General features: G+C 39.0%; 1 protein-coding gene across 4 annotated transcripts in view; it reads left to right on the top strand.

Moving 5' to 3' along the window:
* The window catches only part of Ndg (Nidogen), a 224135-nt gene that overhangs the window by 124592 nt on the left and 78348 nt on the right, over window positions 1-21195 (top strand). For all 4 annotated transcript variants that reach the window (XM_067153764.2, XM_067153761.2, XM_067153763.2 and 1 more), the window contains exons 11-13: window positions 897-990; window positions 3493-3668; window positions 11417-11551. In XM_067153764.2, coding sequence (XP_067009865.1) covers window positions 897-990; window positions 3493-3668; window positions 11417-11551 — 405 coding nt within the window. The remainder of the gene's footprint in view (window positions 1-896; window positions 991-3492; window positions 3669-11416; window positions 11552-21195) is intronic.

Here is a 21195-nt window from a genome sequence, read left to right as displayed (position 1 = left end):
TAAGAGAAAATGGAGGTAAACCTTTCTGGTTTTCCTATAAATCCCCGTCTAATCAAAGATTTTAAAGTGAAATGCATATAGAAACCTTCGCCGGGGTGAGTATACTCCAAATATGAAGTTTGGTTGAAATCTATCTAGCCGTTTTGCCTTGATGGTGGAAGAAACAAACAAACGGACAAACAGACACGAAAAGTAAAAATCACTGATTCGGTCTTGAGTTGACCTAAAACGGATAAAGATCTGAAAAATTGGCAAAACAAACGAAATTACAGACAGAGGACCCCCTACAACTTTATTTATAAGATAATGTAAAATTACAGTATTCTTCTTCTTCTTCTTCTTCTTCTTCTTTTTCCACACTCTGGTGGGGTTGCAGGCACAAACTGTGCCGTACATATGGATCCAACCCATTTTTATGGCCAGGAGCTCTTTCTGACGCCAACCCCATGTGGAAGGATGTATTCACTATTTTGTGTTCCTGTGGTGATTTCTAGTGTGGTGTGTTGTGTGTTTATGAAGAGGAGTGTGTTGGGATGTACACAAACACCAAGTCCACAGTTAGAGGAGTTAAGCAGAACTGATTAAAATCTCAAACCTAAACCCAGGGCCCTCTGAATTGAAGACTCAATGCTGACCATTCAGCCAATGATCCAAACAATGTCAAGATACAGTATTTCTCCTTTGTATGAGTCTATTGTAAGATGTGTTTTACACCCTTACCTAGGTTAATCATCCTTCCTCCCTATCTTTTCCTAGTCTAAATTGAAATATGGTATTTCTTGTATCCTACCTTTGTATTTTATTATTCAAGAATTTCACTCAAAGTTTAACACCACAACAACATTAAAATTCCTAAACAGTGATTGTTTAGATATAATACAGGTCCTCTGTTCCAGATGTGGATCCATGCAATGAGGGACGTCATTCCTGTGTGGAACACAGCTCATGTGTTGTAGAAGGTGACTCCTTCCACTGTGTGTGCAATCCAGGGTAAAGTATGACTTCAATATGTAGTCTTTGTGCATCCGTTCAATAGAAGGCTCCGATAGGCTTCCAAAGTAAAGAGTCATTTAAAACACTCACACGTGATATGCGTCAACCAGAGCGTCGAGAAATTTGAGTCACTTGCAATTTATACCTGATAAAATTTTAATATATATCATAGATTTTCATTGCTTTTGTTGATTGTATTTTATCTCAAGTTTTTTATGTATCACTGTTTTTGTGTATGTCTTTCATCTTTGTGTTATTTTAGCTGATGATGACCTCGAGGCTATGTCGAAACATGTCCTATGTAGCTTTGTAGACAAACCATTTATCAAATGGCAAACGCGTATTCAACAGGTGGACTAGATTCAATTAAATTCTTTTAGAATTTTATCTTAGATATTTGAAGTCAATACGGAAACGGAATGAAGTTCATTACTTGTAATAATTTGTGATGCCTGTCTTCAAGAAACTCTTCACAATAACATCTGTCGACACGATAACTCAATCACACACGAGTTCAACTGACGACCTCTTAATTTTGCCTGCTAGCATCAGCTCATGCTCCCTCCTGCCATCCATTCGGCGTACAATTTACGTATGCTGTCCTTGAAGGGCTTGTTGAAGGAAATATCTAAGGGCTGTAGGCAATGTATGAGTCAACCAGGAATTGCAACAAGGTCAGTTTTCATTTCCTGAAGACGTTTCTTCATGTCTTCCACCAAGTGTCCACGGAAAATGTCCCACATTAGCATTGCTGGGCATTGAAGCAGTGTTCCTGGCTGCGCTCCCCACACCGTATGGACCCAGTCCTGGACAAGAGCTGTATCCATCCATCCTTTCTCTTGAACCCATACATGAATGTCTTTGAGAAACTTCGTTTTAGGTACTGTTTTTCTTTTGAAAATAACGTATGGTGGCAATTTTCTTCTGTCTGTGGTTATTGCTAGCATGACAGTGCAACGCTATTTTTCACACCCAGTTGTACGTACAAGCACGCTAGATTCTCCCTTCTTGTTGATGGTGTTGTTGCATGGCATATCAAAGTTTATCGGGGTTTGATCTGCATTACCTATTTGAGATAAGAGGTAATTGCTTTTCTTCCGCATTGCTATCACGTGGCGATGAAAATCTATGATTTTGTCGCTGAAATCGCTTACCATTCTCTGGCAGAGAGATGTTCGCCTTCACAGATACAATCCCTTTCATGTCATGAATCTACAGATCCAACCCCAGTTCACTTTCAGATCCGAACAGCTGTTTCCTCCTGTAATCACTAGTTTGCAAGCTTTGAAATGTAGCATCTCATGTGAGATACTAAAGCCATCATTTTGCATAATGAAGCAACTTGTCTTCCAGCTCAGGAAACTTACCAGTTTCCAGCCCTCTGAATGCCTTACATGTTCGGTTGGTGGTTTCTAGCGCAGCTTTCTGTTAACACCAGTAGTGAACTTTAAACTTAGTCACACTGAATTCTTGACCGGCAGCTCTGTTACAATGTTCTTCAGCATATTTTATCACTTTGAGTTTAAACCCAGCAGTATAACTCCCACATTTCTCCATAACTTAAAGATTGGCCTACACAAGAAAACTCAACTGAGAAACAACAATGAAACGTGAAGACAGAATACTGGTACTTGTTGACAATACAACAGATGAACGATACCTAATACCGTGATCACTTGACTGCCTGGACAGGGAAACACTCCCAGTTCACGTGATCAGCTCTGCCAGACAGGTAGCGATAAGCATATTGACAAAGATGGAAGAGAGAGTGGGATGGCTGAGTGTGACTGAAAGGCTAGGAATGCGGCCTTGGGGTGGGGGGTTTGTGAGTTAGGTATTTTTGTTACAACAGCTAGCCTCAACAGTTCTGCAGGTAGAAAGAAATGCAGCTTCTTCTTGTACTGTCACATACAAAGTACCGTAACAGTAACTGGTACAGTCCCAATATTTAATGTAGGCACATCCACGAAATACCCAAACTTTATTTCACATATGTACCGTATGTCTTTTTTTTTTCCTACTGGCTTTACATCACACCGACACAGATAGGTCTTACAGCGACGATGGGATAGGAAAGGGCTAGGAGTTGGAAACTACCTTCAGGGTTGCCGACAGTTGGATTCGAATCCACTGTCTCCTGGATGCAAGCTCACAGCAGCGCGCCCCCAACCGCATGGCCAACTCGCCCGGTTGTATATCAGTATGACAATGTCAGTAATTAATGCGAGTTATATGGGGGGGATTTTTTCCTGCAATTTCAAATGTTAAAAATGGAGTGCAAGAATATGCAGTGGTGTGTTATATGCAAACAAATATGGTATTTAGTTTTTCTAGAATTACTATGCCTCTCTTTCTTTTTTTAATTTTTTATTTTTGTTAGTTTTTGTTCTTCAATCCAGCATTGTTATTGAAAGTGGTTAAGTGTAAGGGATAGCCTTGAGAATGAATAAATAAATAAATAAATTAATTAATTAATTAATTATTAATTGTATGTTGTAGGTACCAGTATCTGTATGCTGAATATGAAACACAGGATTCCCCAAGTTGTGTGGATATCAATGAATGCAGTTCTGGGATCCATGATTGTGACTCCAATGCTATCTGTGTTAATGAGCCCGGGAGCTACAGCTGTCGCTGCAATGCTGGCTTTTCTGGAAATGGACAGACATGCACCAGTGAGTGATTAAATACAATATTAATTAACATACAGACATACATTATCATTATAGACTGTTATGCCTTTCAGCGTTCAGTCTGCAAGCCTCTGTGAATTTACTAAACGACGCCATAATCCTCTATTTGCAACTAGTGCTGTGGCCCTATTTAGTTCTATACCTATTATCTTTAAATCATTAGAAACTGAGTCTAACCATCATCATCTTTGTCTCCCTCTACTTCCCTTGCCACCGGGCGAGTTGGCCATGCACGTAGAGGCGCGCGGCTGTGAGCTTGCATCCGGGAGATAGTAGGTTCGAATCCCACTGTCGGCAGCCCTGAAGATGGTTTTCCGTGGTTTCCCATTTTCGCACCAGGCGAATGCTGGGGCTGTACCTTAATTAAGGCCACGGCCACTTCCTTCCAACTCCTAGGCCTTTCCTATCCTATCGTCGCCATAAGACCTATCTGTGTCAGTGCGACGTAAAGCCCCTAGCAAAAAAAAAACTTCCCTTGCCCTCCATAACAGAGTCCATTATTCTTCTAGGTAAGCTATCCTCCTCCATTCGCCGCACATGACCCCACCACCGAAGCTGATTTGTACTTACAGCTTCATCCATCGACTTCATTCCTAACTTAGCCTTTATCTCCTCATTCTGAGTACCCTCCTGCCATTGTTCCCATCTGTTTGTACCAGCAATCATTCTCACTACTCTCATGTCTGTTACTTCCAACTTATGAATAAGATATCGTGAGTCCACCCAGCTTTCACTCCCGTAAAGCAAAGTTGGTCTGAAAACAGACCGATGTAAAGATAATTTCGTCCAGGAGCTGACTTCCTTCCTACAGAATACTGTTTATCGCAACTGCGAGCTCACTGCATTTGCTTTACTACACCTTGATTCAATCTCACTTACTATATTACCATCCTGGGAGAACACACAACCTAAATACTTGAAATTATCTACCTGTTCCAGCTTTGTATCACCAATCTGACATTCAGTTCTGTTGAATTTCTTACCCACTGACATCAATTTAGTCTTCGAAAGGCTAATTTTCATACCATTCTCATTGCACCTATTTTCAAGTTCCAAGATATTAGACTGCAGGCTTTCGGTACAATCTGCCATTAAGACCAAGTTGTTAGCATAGGCCAGAGTGCTTGCTACATTTCCACCTAACTGAATCCCTCCCTGCCATTTTATACCTTTCAGCAGATGACCCATGTAAACTACGAACAACAAAGGTAAAGATTACAGCCTTACTGACTGCTGTAAGTATCCTGAACCAAGACTCATTCTACCAACAATTCTTACTGAAGCCCAATTGTCAACATCAATGCCTTTGATTGATTTTAATAATATACCTTTAATTCCATAGTCCCCCAGTATGGTGAACATCTTTTCCCTTGGTACCCTGTCATATGCTTTATCTAGATCTACAAAACAAAAACACAGCTGTCTATTCCTCTCATAGCATTTTTCAATTATCTGGCGCATACTGAAAATCTGGTCCTGACAGCCCCTCTATGGTCTGAAATCACACTGGTTTTCATCCATCTTCTTCTCAACCACTGATCACACCCTCCCCTCAAGATGCCAGTGAATACTTTGCCTGGTATACAAGGGTAATCCCGAAAATAAGGTCTCCTATATTTTTATAAATACAGAACTATGTTCGTGTGGCTGTTGGTCACAATATTGTGAGGAGTGTTTCTCGCGCTTGCATATAAACATGCGCACGCCATGCTGAGGCACTCAGTCTTGGCTTGGCAGCCGTTGAGAATGTAGCTCCCGTTGGATGTTACCGCCAAGTACAAAGTGCGCGCAGTTATTCGGTTTTTGAACGCAAAATGTATTGAACCGATTGAAATCTATTGCCAATTGACAGAAGTGTATGGTGATTCGTGCATGGATGTCAAAAATGTTCGTAAGTGGTGTAGAGAGTTTGCAGCCGGTCGGACTGAAATTAATGACGAACGAACAAAGGAGCGGGAAACCGTCAATATCTGTCAAGACAGTTGTGAAGGTTGAGCAAATCATGCATGAAGATTGGTGGATCACCCTGGATGATCTCTGCACTTTGGTTCCTGAGGTTTCCCGAAGCACCGCTCACAACTTCCTGAACAGCGTGGCAGCGAGCTGGTATGACATTGGCATACAAAAACTGTCACAGAGTTTATACAAAAATGCATCGACTGAAATGGTGATTATGTAGAAAAATAGCCAAATGTTCAAGCTGTTCCCTTGCTTACAGATAGGTGCAATTACTGCTTTTGTCCAATCTGAAGGTACCTTACCAACACTCCACGCTAATTTTACTACTCTATGAAGCCATTTCATCTCTGCTTTTCCAGTATACTTCACCATTTCCGGTCTAATTTCATCTATTCCTGCTGCTTTATGACATTGGAGTTTATTTACCGTTCTTTCCACTTCCTCAAGCGTAATTTCACCAACATCATTTTTTTCCACCCCATGAGCTTTGCTGTTCACAACTCCACCAGGAAGATTTCCTTTTATGTTGAGAAGATGTTCAAAATATTTCCTCCACCTAATCAGTTAATCAATCAATTCTAAAGAGTCATCAACACAAAAAGGTAAGAAGCAGTCTAGGAGCTGCATTGGCAAGGTATTACGTGAATATGTATCTGTACAGCATTAATTTTGGAATTCCACATTGCAGTCATATTCAGTTTGCTTGCTCACTTGCTCTCACTTAATGGCAGACTGTTCTGGAGTTCTGCAATCTAATGTCTTGGAGCTGCAGTGAGTATAATGTGAAGTATAGCATTCCCAAGACTAAAGTGATGTTAGTTGACAAGAAACATAGGAGTATTGAGTACCAGGTAGGAAAGAAAAAACTGGAACAGTTTTTTTTAATTATTTACTTCATTTATAGCAACACATACATTACATGAATCTACTTATACAGATATCTACAACCTGTGAAAATAAAGATTGGTTAATAGTCCTGTACTATCTGCACAGATGAACAATGCATGACAGTGACCTTACTGTCCTTCAAAATAATCCCCTCCCATAACTATGCATTGCTGAGGTCGGCGATATATGTCCTGGAAACTTTGCAAGAAGGCTTCCTTTGGGATGGTGTTCAAAAGCCTTGTCACGTTTCGTTGGATGTCAGGAATATCGTCAAATCTCTTTCCTTTCAAAGCAAGTTTGAGTCGTGGGAATAGGAAGAAGTCTGGGGGATTGAGATCTGGCAAGTATGTGGGATATTCAAGTTGCACCACCCCCTTTTTTGTCATGAACTGTTTGACGATATTGGCTGTATGTGGGCGAGTGTTGTCATGGACAAAAAACCATGAACCTCGTTATGCATACTGAGGTCGTACCTTGCATAGATGTTTCATGAAACGGGTCAAAATTTCAATGTACCGTGCAGCATTCAACGTCGTTCCCTCAGGTAGAAATTCTTTGTGGAATTCCTTGTGACTATCGAGAAAGGTGATGAGCATCATTTTGATGCGTGACTTTTCGGCTCTGAACTTTTTCCGACGAGGGGATCCCGGAGAACGCCATTCCATGCTTTGCCGTTCTGTTTCAGGGTCATACCTGAGACACCAGGTTTCATCCTCAGTGACGATACAGTTCAAAAAAATCCTGTGAAGCCTCTAAACGTGCCTGGAAATCCTACTTTGAAACCTTTGCTGGTTAACTTACCAATGGATATTAAATTCGCACCCAAGTTTGGCGCATACAACACATCTGTGAATTTAATTGTCCATCCTGTTGACATTTTTACTTTCACCTTACCTATACCTCTAATATCCAGCTTACTGTTATCTCCTATATCTACATTCCCAGTCACATTTGTTGACATGTCTATAAACATCTCCTCTCTTGGACACATATGATGGGACACACATGAATCAAACAGCCAATCTCTAATTTTCTTAGTTCCTACAGAAACTATCATGCTCATTGCTTTATCTACTACATGTATAATTTCCGAGCTTATCACTTTTCCACTCGCATTCACTGATTTACTCTCATGTGATGATTCGTCTCTCTCTATTGTTTGACATAATTTAAAATAATGTCCCAACTTACCGCAATTGAAGCACTTTTGGGTACTGTGACAATATTTAGATACATGTCCCTGTTTACCACAATTGTAGCAAATATACCGTTTTCCTCGTCCCATATCTTCTTTCTTGATATATCGTTTCTGTTGCACAGTCATTACTTGAGCTTCATCCTCCTCATGTTTCCCAGTGTCATAAGCCTTTCCTACATTTTTCTGAAGTTTATTTTTGCTTTCCTCAGTGCCTTCACCTTCGAGATTGTCAGTTTCATCAAATCAGCTTCCAGGGAAGGTATACAAACTGCATATTCCTCTGTAAGATTTCCGATGATCATTCCTGCAACTTGTTGATCTGTGAACTTGTATCTGGCTTTACTCGTTCTCCTCCACAGTTGATTTATTTTTGCGAAGTATTCTTGTACATTCATGTCCTTGGGTTTCACAAAATGAGTTAACTGTTTCAAGGTCATAGCACCATTCACTAGCCCTCCGTCATTGCACAACTCGTCCAGTTTCTCCCATGCCTTTTTTGCTGATTCAATATCTGCAATGTCATTTTCAAAATTTTCTCCCACATATTTGAAAATAACTGCTAACACGATCACATTGTTTTGTGCTCGTCGTCTCGTTTCTCTCTGAGGCAATTGACAACCTGGCATATCTTCATACCCTATAAAGTAACTGATTCCCACACATCTTTCAATAACAGATCTTGTTTCACATTCAGTGCCCATGAAAATTAGTTCTCCACTGTAAGCTTAGCCCCATTCCTATTCATTGTTTCCTCCCCTGCCCACGAGGTCACCATTATTTCCGTTAATAATGTCACAACTTGCTTCGTCCGTTAATTCTCATTACTCCATTTCATCTTATATTGTCGGAATGTACTGCAGCGTTTTGGCACTCTGGGCCCATAACCTGTTGATATCTCTTCATTTTAGCTCATAACCAGTTTAGGCAAGCAAATTTTATGATAAAAACACCAGCTTCATCACACACATCTTTTATTGTGAACTGTTGCCCACAACTACTAATCACACACATCACTAGCAGTTCAAAGAATTAAAAAACAAGATAAACCAAGTGACTCAATTTCTTCAAGGAATAATACACCTTAGTTACCAACACATAACCTGAATGTAGATTTCTTACAACTAACACATGATATATTTGTACGAGGGTCGAGTCATAAGTCATGGCAACTATTTTTTTCCTCGCGAACAGGAGACAACATGGAACATCTAAGATTGCATTTGGAAATATAGGGCATGTACTTATGCACAGTGCCTGAAGACAAATTCTGACTTCAGGAGATTCTCGTTGGAAAGCGACAGAACACAGGCCATTGGTAAACATTGTTTAGTTATGGTATAGACAACAAATACACAAGAATACTTACAAAGGACAGGTCTCCACTGGTTACAGACCTTCAAAATAATCACCCAAGGTTTCCACTGTGCGTTGCCAGCAGTGGGGCAGGCGCTGAATACCATTCGCTGCATGTGTATCGCTAACGTGTGACACCTCTCTCTGAAATGCTGTTACGATGTCCTCACGTCTCCATCCACCACGCCACTGTTCTATAGGGCATGGCATGCACACCTAATGCTTCCCGCAGCTCTGCATGGCATTGGCGTGCATTTCTGCCATAGAGAACTGCTATTTTAATATGCGATCGTTGCTCCTGCTTGTCGACTTACATTTTGTGACGCTCTCACTCACACACTGAACTTGGGGGCCTGCCTAGACCCACTCTGTTGTTTACATACACCATCTAGTGGCATCATACGCAAGTACATACCGTACATTTCCAAATGCATATCTTAAATTTTCCGTGTTGTCTCCTGTTCGCGAGAAAAAAAATAGTTGCAATGACTTATGACTCGATCTACGTCTGATATTATTTATTTTTATGATAAAATCACAACATTCCAACAGTTCTTGGATGACCTTTACATTGGACTCTTCTTAGACTGATTTTGCTGTATGGAAGTGAAAGCTGAGTGAACTCAGAATATCTTATTTATAAGTTGGAAATAAAAACATACAAGTAGCGAGAATGATTGCTGGTACAAACTAATGAGAACAGTGACACAAGGGTAGTCAGAACGAGGAGATAAAAGCTAAGTTAGGAATGAACTTGATGGATGAAGATGTGCATAAATAATGAGCTTGACCACAGAATGAATTAGACTCAGTTTTTAATGATTTAGAGACAGGAGATGTAGAAATAAATTATTCCACAGAGCTAGTTGCAAATAGAGGATTGTGGAGGCATTTAGTCAATTCAGAGACGCTTGCAGACTGAATGCCAAAAGGTAGAAGACTACAATTAATTGATTATTTATTTATAGACAATCTTGTGACCTAGAGATGTCTTGAAATTTTATTGAATGTTTTGTATCCCTTCCTTCCTTCCTTCTTCCCTCCCTCCCTCCCTCCAGATACCCTTCCTGATGCCAACCCCACTACTGTGAGTTTCTATGGTGATTAGATGTGTGGTGTGTGTATGAAGAGGAGGGTATGGGACAAACAAGAACACCCAATCCCCCAGGCCAGATGAATTGACCATCATCATCATCATCATCATCAGTCGTTGTGCTCATTACTGAGCATCGTGACCTCATAACTCCATCATTTCCGTGTTGCAACCTTGACAAGATGTCTCCATCCCGAGCGGTTTTCACATTCCGTTAATATAATCTGAAGTGGTAGCCCAGTGATCTTCTTCACCTGATCTATCCATCTGCTTGCTGTTCTTCCTCGTGGTCTACTGCCTTCAATTTTGCCTGGTAAAATTACCTTTTCCAAGTTCTCTCCGTCTCGTCTTAAAATGTGGCCAAGGAACTGGAGGTAACGCTCACTCACACGGGAAGATAGGCGTTTCTTGATGCAGAGTTCGTCCAGAATGGAAACATTAGTTCTTTTTTCTGTCCAGGGTACATGTAGCATTCTCCGCAACACCACATCTCAAAGGCATCAATGCCCTTTTTGTCTTTAGCATTCATGGTCCAGGTCTCACAGCCGTACAAAAAGATGGAGAACACTAGTGATTCTACCAAGCGCATCTTCGTGACTTTTGATATTGCCCGGTTCTGCCAGATCTTAGTAAGTTTAACCATTGCAGCACGACCTAAGGCAATACGTCTTTTTACCTCTTTATCACAGCTTCTCATGTCATTAACGACAGACCCCAAGTATACAAATTCCTTAACTATATCCAGGTCCTTTAGGCATCCCGTAAGTTGGATTTGACCATAAACATTTAAAATCCCCGACCCAGCCGGGAAACGAACCCAGGACCCTGTGAAATGAAGGCTTCTGCACTGATTGTTCAACCAAGGATGTGATATGACAAATTGCTTTATAATTTTATAATTTATTTCACTATAGTATCTGTTCAATGGTTGGGATTATTTGCATATATATAGTTACATTTTTGTAAACTTAATGTTTTATTGGACTGTCTGAAGATTAATTGCATGAATCCAATGATCTGACAACAATAGCAATACAAACATCAGTCACAGTACACTAATAGTGACAACAAGTCATAGAGCAAGAGAAATTTAAACAATGAAGAGAGTTCACATTTGCTATAGGAAATTAATCTGTGAGATTCCTGACTAAAGTATCTTTACAGCATTCTGTTTTTCTGAGAGCAAATGTATTATTTCCTTCACTTTTATATGTTAAATGCCATCCTTTTCTGTTTCAGAATTGTTAAGTTGTGAAGATTTGTCATGTGATGAACATGCAGATTGTATCGAGAGGTATCCAGGTCACTTCCAGTGCCAGTGTCTACCAGGCTACACAGGCAACGGGATCACCTGCACATCACTTTCTTCTCAGGGTGAGTCACTTGTCATACACTACAGTAGATTTTGAGAGGATGCTTGTAGCATTCTTCTATATGTTACATAGTAGAGAGAGGGAGAGAGAGAGAGAGATTCATTACTAGAAATAATCCTACTAAGGATTTATTCAACTTCTGTAATAAGAAAGCTGAGTTCAACCCTTGAAATCTTAATTTCTTCTCTTTGCTAAAATCTGATCAGAAATGATGTATCTTAAACTCCTCAATAACACCCAGCCTCATGTATCCTTTTCAAAAAACACTCACTGAAAAAATCCCAAAACCATTCCTTGAGGACGTGGGCAAACTCATCAGAAGTGCTGTAAAGGAAACTTTCCATTTGTCCATCGATGTTCCTAACTCAATGTAATGTTCCAAGAAAAGATTTAAGGGCCTTGGTCTTTTCTGTTCGACATGGGAAGCCTGTCTCCAACATATCAACGCTCGTAGAACTGTTCTGCTGTCCTTCCGAGATCTCAGGAAAGAAAGTTTGCAGTGTCTGTGAGACCTTGTTATTGAAGAAAATAAGATGACAAATATGATTGCCACTAAAAGAAGTTTACTCAGAACTCAAGAAACCGTGAATTTGATAAATGGAGAACTCTATCTCATGAAGAAAAGGGGTAGTACTATTCAAGGAGTATACGCCAGCAAGTAGTTGGCTACAAAACCACGATGAGCTTTCATGTAGTGAATGGTAAGAGGCCATTAAAATGACTGACAACATCTCTGCTGTTTGATCCATTCCGGGAAGGTCCCAGGACAGTAACCTCTGTAGCCGTTGCCACAGCGAGGTAGAAATCCTTATGCATGTCTTGAGATCATGCCCGCATGGGAAAGTTCTACAGAATGCCAGACAAAAGTAACTGAAGCACTGAGAGGGTAAGACTTCAAAGTCTATGAAGAAGTGCCCGGCTTGGCAGTGAATGGCAGTAGCAGGAGGATTGACATACCTGTCATAAAAAGTACAGTAATTCATCAGTAGGCTATGTGATAGACCTAACAGTCTGCTTTTAAAGCAACACTGGCCAACCTGCTGATGTTGATGCAGAAAAACGGCAAATTTATGAGCCCACCATCCTATACTACCAGAGGAAGTATCATCTAGAAGAAATCTCATCACTCACCTCTTCCTGAATTACATTAACACATGGGACATGTTTCATCCTGAAGTGCAGGACATCTTCAGCCATAGCCTGGCTGGAGATAAAAATCAACAAATATAAGAAAGAGAGAAAAAACATGTAATAGCTACAATAAAATCATATTTGTCCACTAAAGAACAGGTTGGATTTAAAACTGGTCTATTTTCCATTTAAGAAAGTTCTTCCAAAATCTTTTAGTTTGAAGAAAGTGAAAGCTTACTGCATAGCACTTGTTGCATTAAAAATTTTCTTCATACTAAAATCCAGGCAAAGTTTTTAAATTATATGGGAGAGAGGGACCTCTCAAAGGTAAGGATTGAAAAAAGGTGAGCAGAGAGATGCCAAATGCGGTGAGATCTTGCGTTGTATAGGAAAGGTCTGTAAAGAACGAAAAGAATATGTACCGGGCGGTACACCTCCACGCCGCTAATTTAAAATGCGCGCCAGTTGAAACTCCTCTGCTGGAGGAGGTCTGAACTTTATCTACGGTATTAATTTTCTACTTTCTCAGAAGATGTCACTACCTGGAAATTTTGGAGTTTTTGAACTGTGTCATTTACGACGTATTTTTGTTTTGCTTGTAGTAAGAAGTGTGAACTTTCTCTTCTAGAGGACACTACTGAAAAACTACAATGGTGCACCCTAGTGCGATGTGAAAGAACTATTTTTTGGAGAAATTTTTATTTCAAAAGTTTGTTTCTTGTTAAATTTTTTTCTGTTATTGTTTAAGTTGGCTGTATACCCCTCTCTTTCCCCTTGTTTTGTATTTAGCCAATCCCGAATTTCTTTAATTAATTTCTGACCAATCTGATGTATCTTCCCCCAACTTGAATATGTTGCTGTACCCTACCCAATAAAGTGATTGTGGGCGGGTGTTTTCTTCCCTAAAACGCCTCGAACTTTCCGCGAGAGTATATAAACTGCTGATTTTTGGGTCTCTGCGCCACTTCTGTACCATCTCTCAGTGTGTAAAGTACATAGCAGGGGACGGGTAGCGCCTCTTTCTTCGGCAGCGGTCAACAACAAGGTAATGGCCGATTAATAACTTCTTTCCTTGCTAGCTCAGCAGTTTAACTCTCGGGGCGGGTCCGAAGTTTTTCCATAATGTAACCTTCCTTAAAATGTAAAGACCTTTGGTATCTATTCTATCTTTAAACTACATATCGGGATAGAGAGTGCTTAACCCTCTCGAGCTCCCACTCATATTGTTTTGAGGTGAACTTATTTTTATCAACCTATTCTTCTTTAACGTAATGTAAATTGTTTCTTTCTTAAGTCACCTCTTTAGTATGGGATTTGCCCTTGTATTAACGGCCTAGTGCCAAGTAGGTTTTAAACAAAGTGTATTAGGAGTGCAAGTTCGACTCCTCTCAAATTGTTATTTTAGAGGTCATGTAATTAATCTTTTTCTCACTTAATAGACCTCAGTAGGTTGGGTAGTTTACCCCTGTGTCTATGTCCTGAGAGGACAACTTGAAGGTGGAGTTTGGTGTGGCCTTTGAGAGGCTTAAAGTTTGAGAGCGAGTGGCTCTTTCTTGAAAATTGAGTGTTGTATGCCTCGAGGAGGCTTTTCTGTGTAATTTGGAGCAAGTGCTCCTGAGCATGAATGGGGTTTTCTGCCCTCTGTTAAAACTTATTTTGAAGTAAGGTTGGGCTGATTGCCCAAGCATTGTGAAGTCGGGGCGCGAAGCCCAAATCCAGTAAATTGTGTAACTACATTTTGTTGACTTGCTACTCTGTACCTGCCATGCTTGTTATTTTCTTATTTTGAAAAGAAAATATAACCTTGTTAATTTTACATGAACTCTAATTTCGTAGCTTGAGACCCGTTCACACCCGCACCTTCTTTCACGCATAACTACCACAAAAACACGGTAACAGAATATATCGGTGAACAGTTGAAATTGTGAACGGAAACGTAGTAATCATTATTATAAGAGAACATGTACTCACCCCCTCTCATCCTCAATGGCCATCCTTGCTGTTACTTGTTTTCACATGTGTGCATTTTAAATCTGGTTAGATACCTGTGAGTGGTGACCGGCTGGGTTCCGTTGTGTAACAAAGGAGGGGTGGGGGGGGGGGGTTGACATGGTAGGGGGAGAGACAGTCATCTGATTGATGAATTGGAGGTTTCTTTACCGACATACGCTTACTTTATTAATTCCAAGAATTCTAAGAAGTTGAGGTATTACTTCAAACAACGGATTTTTGAAATCTACGCTGTCGTTTAGATTATTATTATTATTATTATCGCATCTTTGGTCCAAGAAGATGTACAAGTTTTCTGTTGAATTCATTAAACTCCCTTTGGTTACATTCTTTAGAATACTCAAATCCTACCCGATGATAGTGAAAGCATGCCCGCTACTATCCATATACTGGCTCATGGCCGAGAACTTTCAATATTCTTTAGCATTCGTATGTTCTGCGTATCTTACAGCAAATGACCTACCAGTTTGACCAATGTAAGATGCGTTACAGTACCTGCAGTCCAACTTACAAACTCCTGAGTTAGGAAAAATTATTTGATTTTTTATTCACCTCATTATGATTAAATAAAAGAGACCGATTATTATTTTTAGTTGAAAAATTTGTCTTGATTTTATATTATTCTTAAAAACATTAGAAATCCGCATGTTTTTCTTTCTTTCTTATATTTGTTGATTTTTATCTCTAACCAGGCTATGGCTGAAGATGTCCTGCACTTCAGGATGAAACATGTCCCGTGTGTTAGTGTGACTTAATAAACAAATAAAGTGTATTTTGTATTGAGTAGGTGGACTCTCAAAGGCCTTTAAATTCTTCATAATTACTGAGTCTCAATACAGATCAAATAAATTTTATTATGCAACATACTACTTAGGGCCGGTTCTACCATCTGCTGGTAAAGTGGCTGGCAGCTGCCCGGGAGGTAAACTACCTGGAGGTGTAAATCGGCTGGTACTTTGGCTTGCGTCCAACCACCTCCGAGCAAGCGCTAGGTAGCTACCCGGAGCTAGACACCGATATACGAAGTTGGCTAGACTGATTTTCACCGATTTCTCACTTTCGAGTGTGGTGCTATCTATCGTCAGATGCATGAAACCCATTTCGATTACGGTATCTTATTTCCCTGTGCTTGCGTCTGCTGATTATCACCAAAAAGCCTAATAAAGGGAGTCTTAAGAGTTATGGGCAACGATTCATGTCAAGCTTTCGTGATTTTAATCTATGATCTTCAATATCAATACCTAATTGGTATTAAAATCTCAAGATTACATTTTCTTACGCCAGTTATAACCTGTCATGCAAGGCAGCGTTTTTGAAAGGTATTCTCGTAGTAGACTGGTCAAGTCGCTCGCTCCGTAATAGAAGGTACGCAGGTTTTCATCGTATTTCTAATTTACATTTTAAAGTGTATTTTCGTTCCCTGCCGTTGTTCTTAACTCTCTTTTACGCGCTTCCATATACGTATACACACACACACACATCTTCTTTATGGACTTATTGGCTTTGAGCATTCTATCTGCAGGCTTCTGTGAATTGATTAAGTATCTCCACAATGCTCTATTTGCAACTAGTTCTGTGACCTCGTTTAGTTCCAGATGCTTCCATTTATTGATAAAGCATTTCATTTTAATTTTTAACTTTATGAAGATAAAGTTGGAAGGTACTGTAAATGTAAAGAACAAATCGGGATAAATATCCATTCATAGGAAGAGGAATTTGGGAATGGAATAGTTTCCAATTTCTTCGAAATAATTTACAAGCCTATGTAAACAACTAATAGGGAATCTGCTACCTGGGCGACAGTCCTATGTGCTATTAATCATAACATCACTTGCTATATTTAGCATATATATAAAGCAATTTTCCTAGTAGACATAATATTGTAATAAGAACGTATGAAAAGAGGCATACAGATTAACACAACGCTAATAATGGAAATAAAAAAGATTCGTCATAATAAAGACTCGAACCTGCACACTTCGTATTACGAAGCGAACGTGTTAACCATTACGCTACGAATACACTTTGGTTGGGTAGGATACATACAGTAATATATATCTCGTGTCCGAAAACTGAAAAAGTAGAATATTAAAGCCCATTTGAAATGATTTCCAAATAGATTTTGATTTTACATCCTTTTAGAGTTTCTTTACGAAAGCTTGACGTATAAAATGTGTTCCCTGCGCTACCGATGCGAGAGGCTGGTGTGACCGTTGCAACTAAAGGGAAGCATTAATGTTCAAAATCCTGCAATACAATATCGATCACTGTAACAGTATACTACTTTTTTCAGTATACTAAGCTAATTTGAGTTTCATATCACCAGAAATACAGCTAATAATGTTCAGCTCTCAGAACTTGCCCGGCAGGTAAAGTCTTATCGGGCCCTCGAAGTGGCCGAGAAATTACGCGCCGGGTAACGACGATTTATGCTGCCGATAGCGCTACCTGGGAGTGGTCGGACGGAAACATCCTTTTACGCAGAGGGCAAATTACGCGCTACTTTACCAGTAGGTGGTAGAACCGGCCCTTAGTCGAGCAGCTTGTCTCCTTTCCCTCAAGTCTTCCCAGCCCAAACTTTGCAGCATTTTTGTAACACTACTCTTTTGTCGGAAATCACCCAGAACAAATCGAGCTGCTTTTCTTTGGATTTTTTCCAGTTCTTGAACCAAGTAATCCTAGTGAAGGTCCCATACACTGGAATCATATACTCTAGTTGATGTCATACCAGAGACTTATATGCCCTCTCCTTTACATCCTTACTACAACTGCCAAATACCCTCATAACCATGTGCATAGATCTGTACCCTTTATTACAATCCCATTTATGTCATTACCCCAATGAAGATCTTTCCTTATATTAATACCTAGATACTTACAATGGTCCCCAAGAGGAACTTTCACCCCATCAACGCAGTAATTAAAACTGAGAGGACTTTTCCTATTTGTGAAACTCACAACCTGACTTTTATCCGTGTTTATCATCATACCATTGCCTGCTGTCCATATCATAACATTATCGAGGTCATTTTGCGGTTTCTCACTAGTATCTTGTAACTTATTTATTTATTACTCTATACAGGATAACATCATCTGCAAAAAGCCTTGACTCTGACTACTACTACTACTACTACTACTACTACTACTACTACTACTAGCATGGTCTCAGCTACCGTGTACAGACATTACAATTTGACGTCATCTGGCTGTCTGCTCATCAATTTCGACGTTCCGTTTTACTCTAGGCCCACTAGATGGCAGACCACATAAACCGAAACTCTCTTGAGCGCCCATGGCTGAGATTTAATGAATTTTGCCAGGTAAACACCAAATGTGAGATCTTTTACATCCCGACATCATACGACATGGAGTGTCGAATGGACTTTTTGTTGTAAACAAGATAAGGTTTATAAGAATACAACTTATTTATTTGCTTCACACAGAATTCTACAGTATGTACAGGAATAAAACATAAAATTGTCTTGAAGCAAAGTAGATGATTAATCTTGAGAGAGTTTCTGTTTCTATACACTATGTACACTCTGAATGTATTTACACTCACTGCTATCTTGAAAAGATAGTTCTTGGGAAAGATATAGGTCGTGATAGTTGAAAACTATCATTTGCACTAGCATAGATTAGCTAAAAGAGTTCCTTCTAACTTGAAGTGTCTGAGTTCATAAGCTTGTACTAAATGAAAGCTATGTTCACAATTAGAGAATCTAATGTGTGTGTCGGAGCTTGAATGAGCTTGGGGATGTGTGGCATACAACATTGGGGCTCGACATGGATGAAGGAACTGGAAAGTGGAGCAGTGACCTGAGGTGAAACCTCATACTACCAGAATTCCGTCCACCTGGTCGAGACACATTTTTAAGAGGAGTAGCCTCCGTGTTCGACGTTCAGTGTATTCTGGAGCAGGACACTGGGGAGAATCCTCATGAGTGACAGACAGGGAGCTCCTTATATACTGCACATGACGTAACAGACACGCGCACTGAAGACTGCGCGTCGAGTCTCGAATGATCCACGCTTGCGTGCGTGTGGCTGGCTGGCGCTGAGCGAAGAGAACGGAGGACATACAACACTTTTTTTCGCCCTTCAAAAATCCTACTATCTCTGCCACGTTTGAACCCGCTATCTTGGGATTCAGAGGCCGACACTCTACCACTGATCCACAGAGGCAGCTACTTTTTACTCATATCATCTATCATCACCGAGCCAAAACTACTGGGCAGAAAGAAATGAAATTTTGAGGATACATTTATATTACATTTTAGTTGCTCACTAAGGGAGGACTTTTGGATATTCCATCACTAAGGGGGTGAAAAGAGGAGGGTGGGTGAATTTTTAAAATGAGCATATCTATTTCTCAAAAACTTAACAGTTTAAAGATGTGAAATTGGTATTTGGAATCTCCTTTCAAAATAAAGAAACATGTTTTGTTTTCTTTTCAGAAAATCCTCTTAAGGGGGGTGAAAAAAAAAAGGTGAAAAAGGGGTTGAATATATTTTATGAGGATGCTTTTATCTCAAAAACTGAAGATGTTACAGTCATGAAAATTGGTATTTGGAATCTCCATTAAAAATAAAGAAACACGTATTTTTTTGTTTTTAGAAAATCTACTTAAGAGGGTGACAAAGGGGGTGAATTTTTAAAATGAGTATATCTAGAATATATATCAAAAATGTAACAAGTTACAAGGGTGAAAATTGGTATTTGGAATCTCCTGTAAATGTAAAGAAATATGAATAATTTGTTTTCTGAAAATCCACTTAAGGGGAAGTGTTAAGGTGAATTTTTAAAATGAGCACATCTATAGTATATCTCAAAAAACTTACCATATTACAGATGTGAAAATTGGTATTTTTAATCTCTTTTAAAAATAAAGTAACACATATTTTTTTGTTTTCAGAAAAAAGCTTAAAGTGCTGTAAAAATGACTAAAAAGGGGGTTGAATTATTTTATTACAATGCTGGTATCTCCAAAACTGAAGATATTACAGACACGAAAATTGGTATTTGGAATCTTGTTTAAAAATCAAGAAACATATATTTTCTTTGTTTTTGGAAAATCCTCTTAAGGAGGTGGGGTGGCTGAAAGAAATGAAGAAAGTGTTGAATTTTTATGAGGATACTTACATATCAAATACTGAAGATGTTACAGACATGAAAATTGGAATTGGGAATCTTCTGTAAATGGAAAAGATCATGCATAATTTGTTTTCTCAATATCCTCTTAAGGGAAAGTGTTAAAGGGGGTGAATTTTTAAAATGAGCATATCTACAGTATATATCAAAAACTTACCACATATTACAGATGTGAAAATTGGTATTTTTAATATCTTTTGATAATAATAAAGTAACATTTTTTTTGGAAAACAGTTAAGGGGTGGGAGTTGCAAAAAGGACTGAAAAAGGGGTTGAATTATTTTTATGAGGATACGTATATCTCAAAAACTGAAGATGATAGAGACATGGAAATTTGTATTTGAAATCTCCTTTAAAAATAAAGAAACACATATTCCTTTGTTTTACAAAAATCCAATTAAGTGGGGGATAAATTAATTGAAAAATGAGTTGAATTCCTTGTTTGAAGATACTTATATCTCAAAAACGAAGTGTGTTACGTATGATAAAATTGATATTTGGAACCTCCTTTAAAAATAAAGACACACGTATTTTGTGGCAGTGGAGGGGATGGTGCAGTCAACTTTGGGGGGGTGTAAAAGGAGTTGAATTATTTTTATGAGGATACAAATAATAAGTGGACTTAAAAAATACACCCCTGAGGGGGTTTTGACTGAGGGGATGGGGAATGATGACAAAAATATGCATTTATGTGAAACCATTTCAATTATGAAGTTAAAATTTTAAATGATATCCTAGGTGTTAAAAAACAGAAAATTTGAAACAAATTTAACCACTCAGAGAGTTAAATGGGGGTTAAGGTCTGAAAACAAATATATTCATACCTTCCTCCGAAATGGTTTAACGTACGAAGACAAAATTCCAAATAGCGGTATATATTTTAAATCCTAGGTGTGAAATAGGAAATATTTTTTAGCATTCCATCCCTAAAGTGTTAAATGTGGTTATCTCCATAAGCAAAATTATTCATCCCTTCAAAACCATTTGAGGTACAAGTTGTAATTTTATGTCCTAGGTGTAAAATATTGTATACTTCAAAATATTTCTCCCTTGAGGGGTTTAGATGGTGGTTGACTCTCAAAAATACAATATCCATTCTTATGAAACCATTTTAGGTACTAAAATTTTTTATGAAGGGAGGTCTTCTATATCCTAGATTTTAAATATTTAAAAACATTCACCCCATAAAAAAGTATTCATTCCTCCATTAATGTTCAAAGTACATAATCAATTTTTCACAGGCTGGTCACTTTTACATCCTAGGTTTTAAATAAGATAGGTTTTAACACATTCAAATTCTTCCATATGGGGTTCAAATGAGTGTTAGATCAGAAAATTCCCCCAAAACCATTT

This window comes from Anabrus simplex, chromosome 9, assembly GCF_040414725.1.
Source record: "Anabrus simplex isolate iqAnaSimp1 chromosome 9, ASM4041472v1, whole genome shotgun sequence".
Taxonomy (NCBI): Eukaryota; Metazoa; Arthropoda; class Insecta; order Orthoptera; family Tettigoniidae; genus Anabrus; species Anabrus simplex.
Note: the sequence above shows the minus strand (reverse complement) of the source record. Positions and strands in the feature narration are given on the sequence as shown.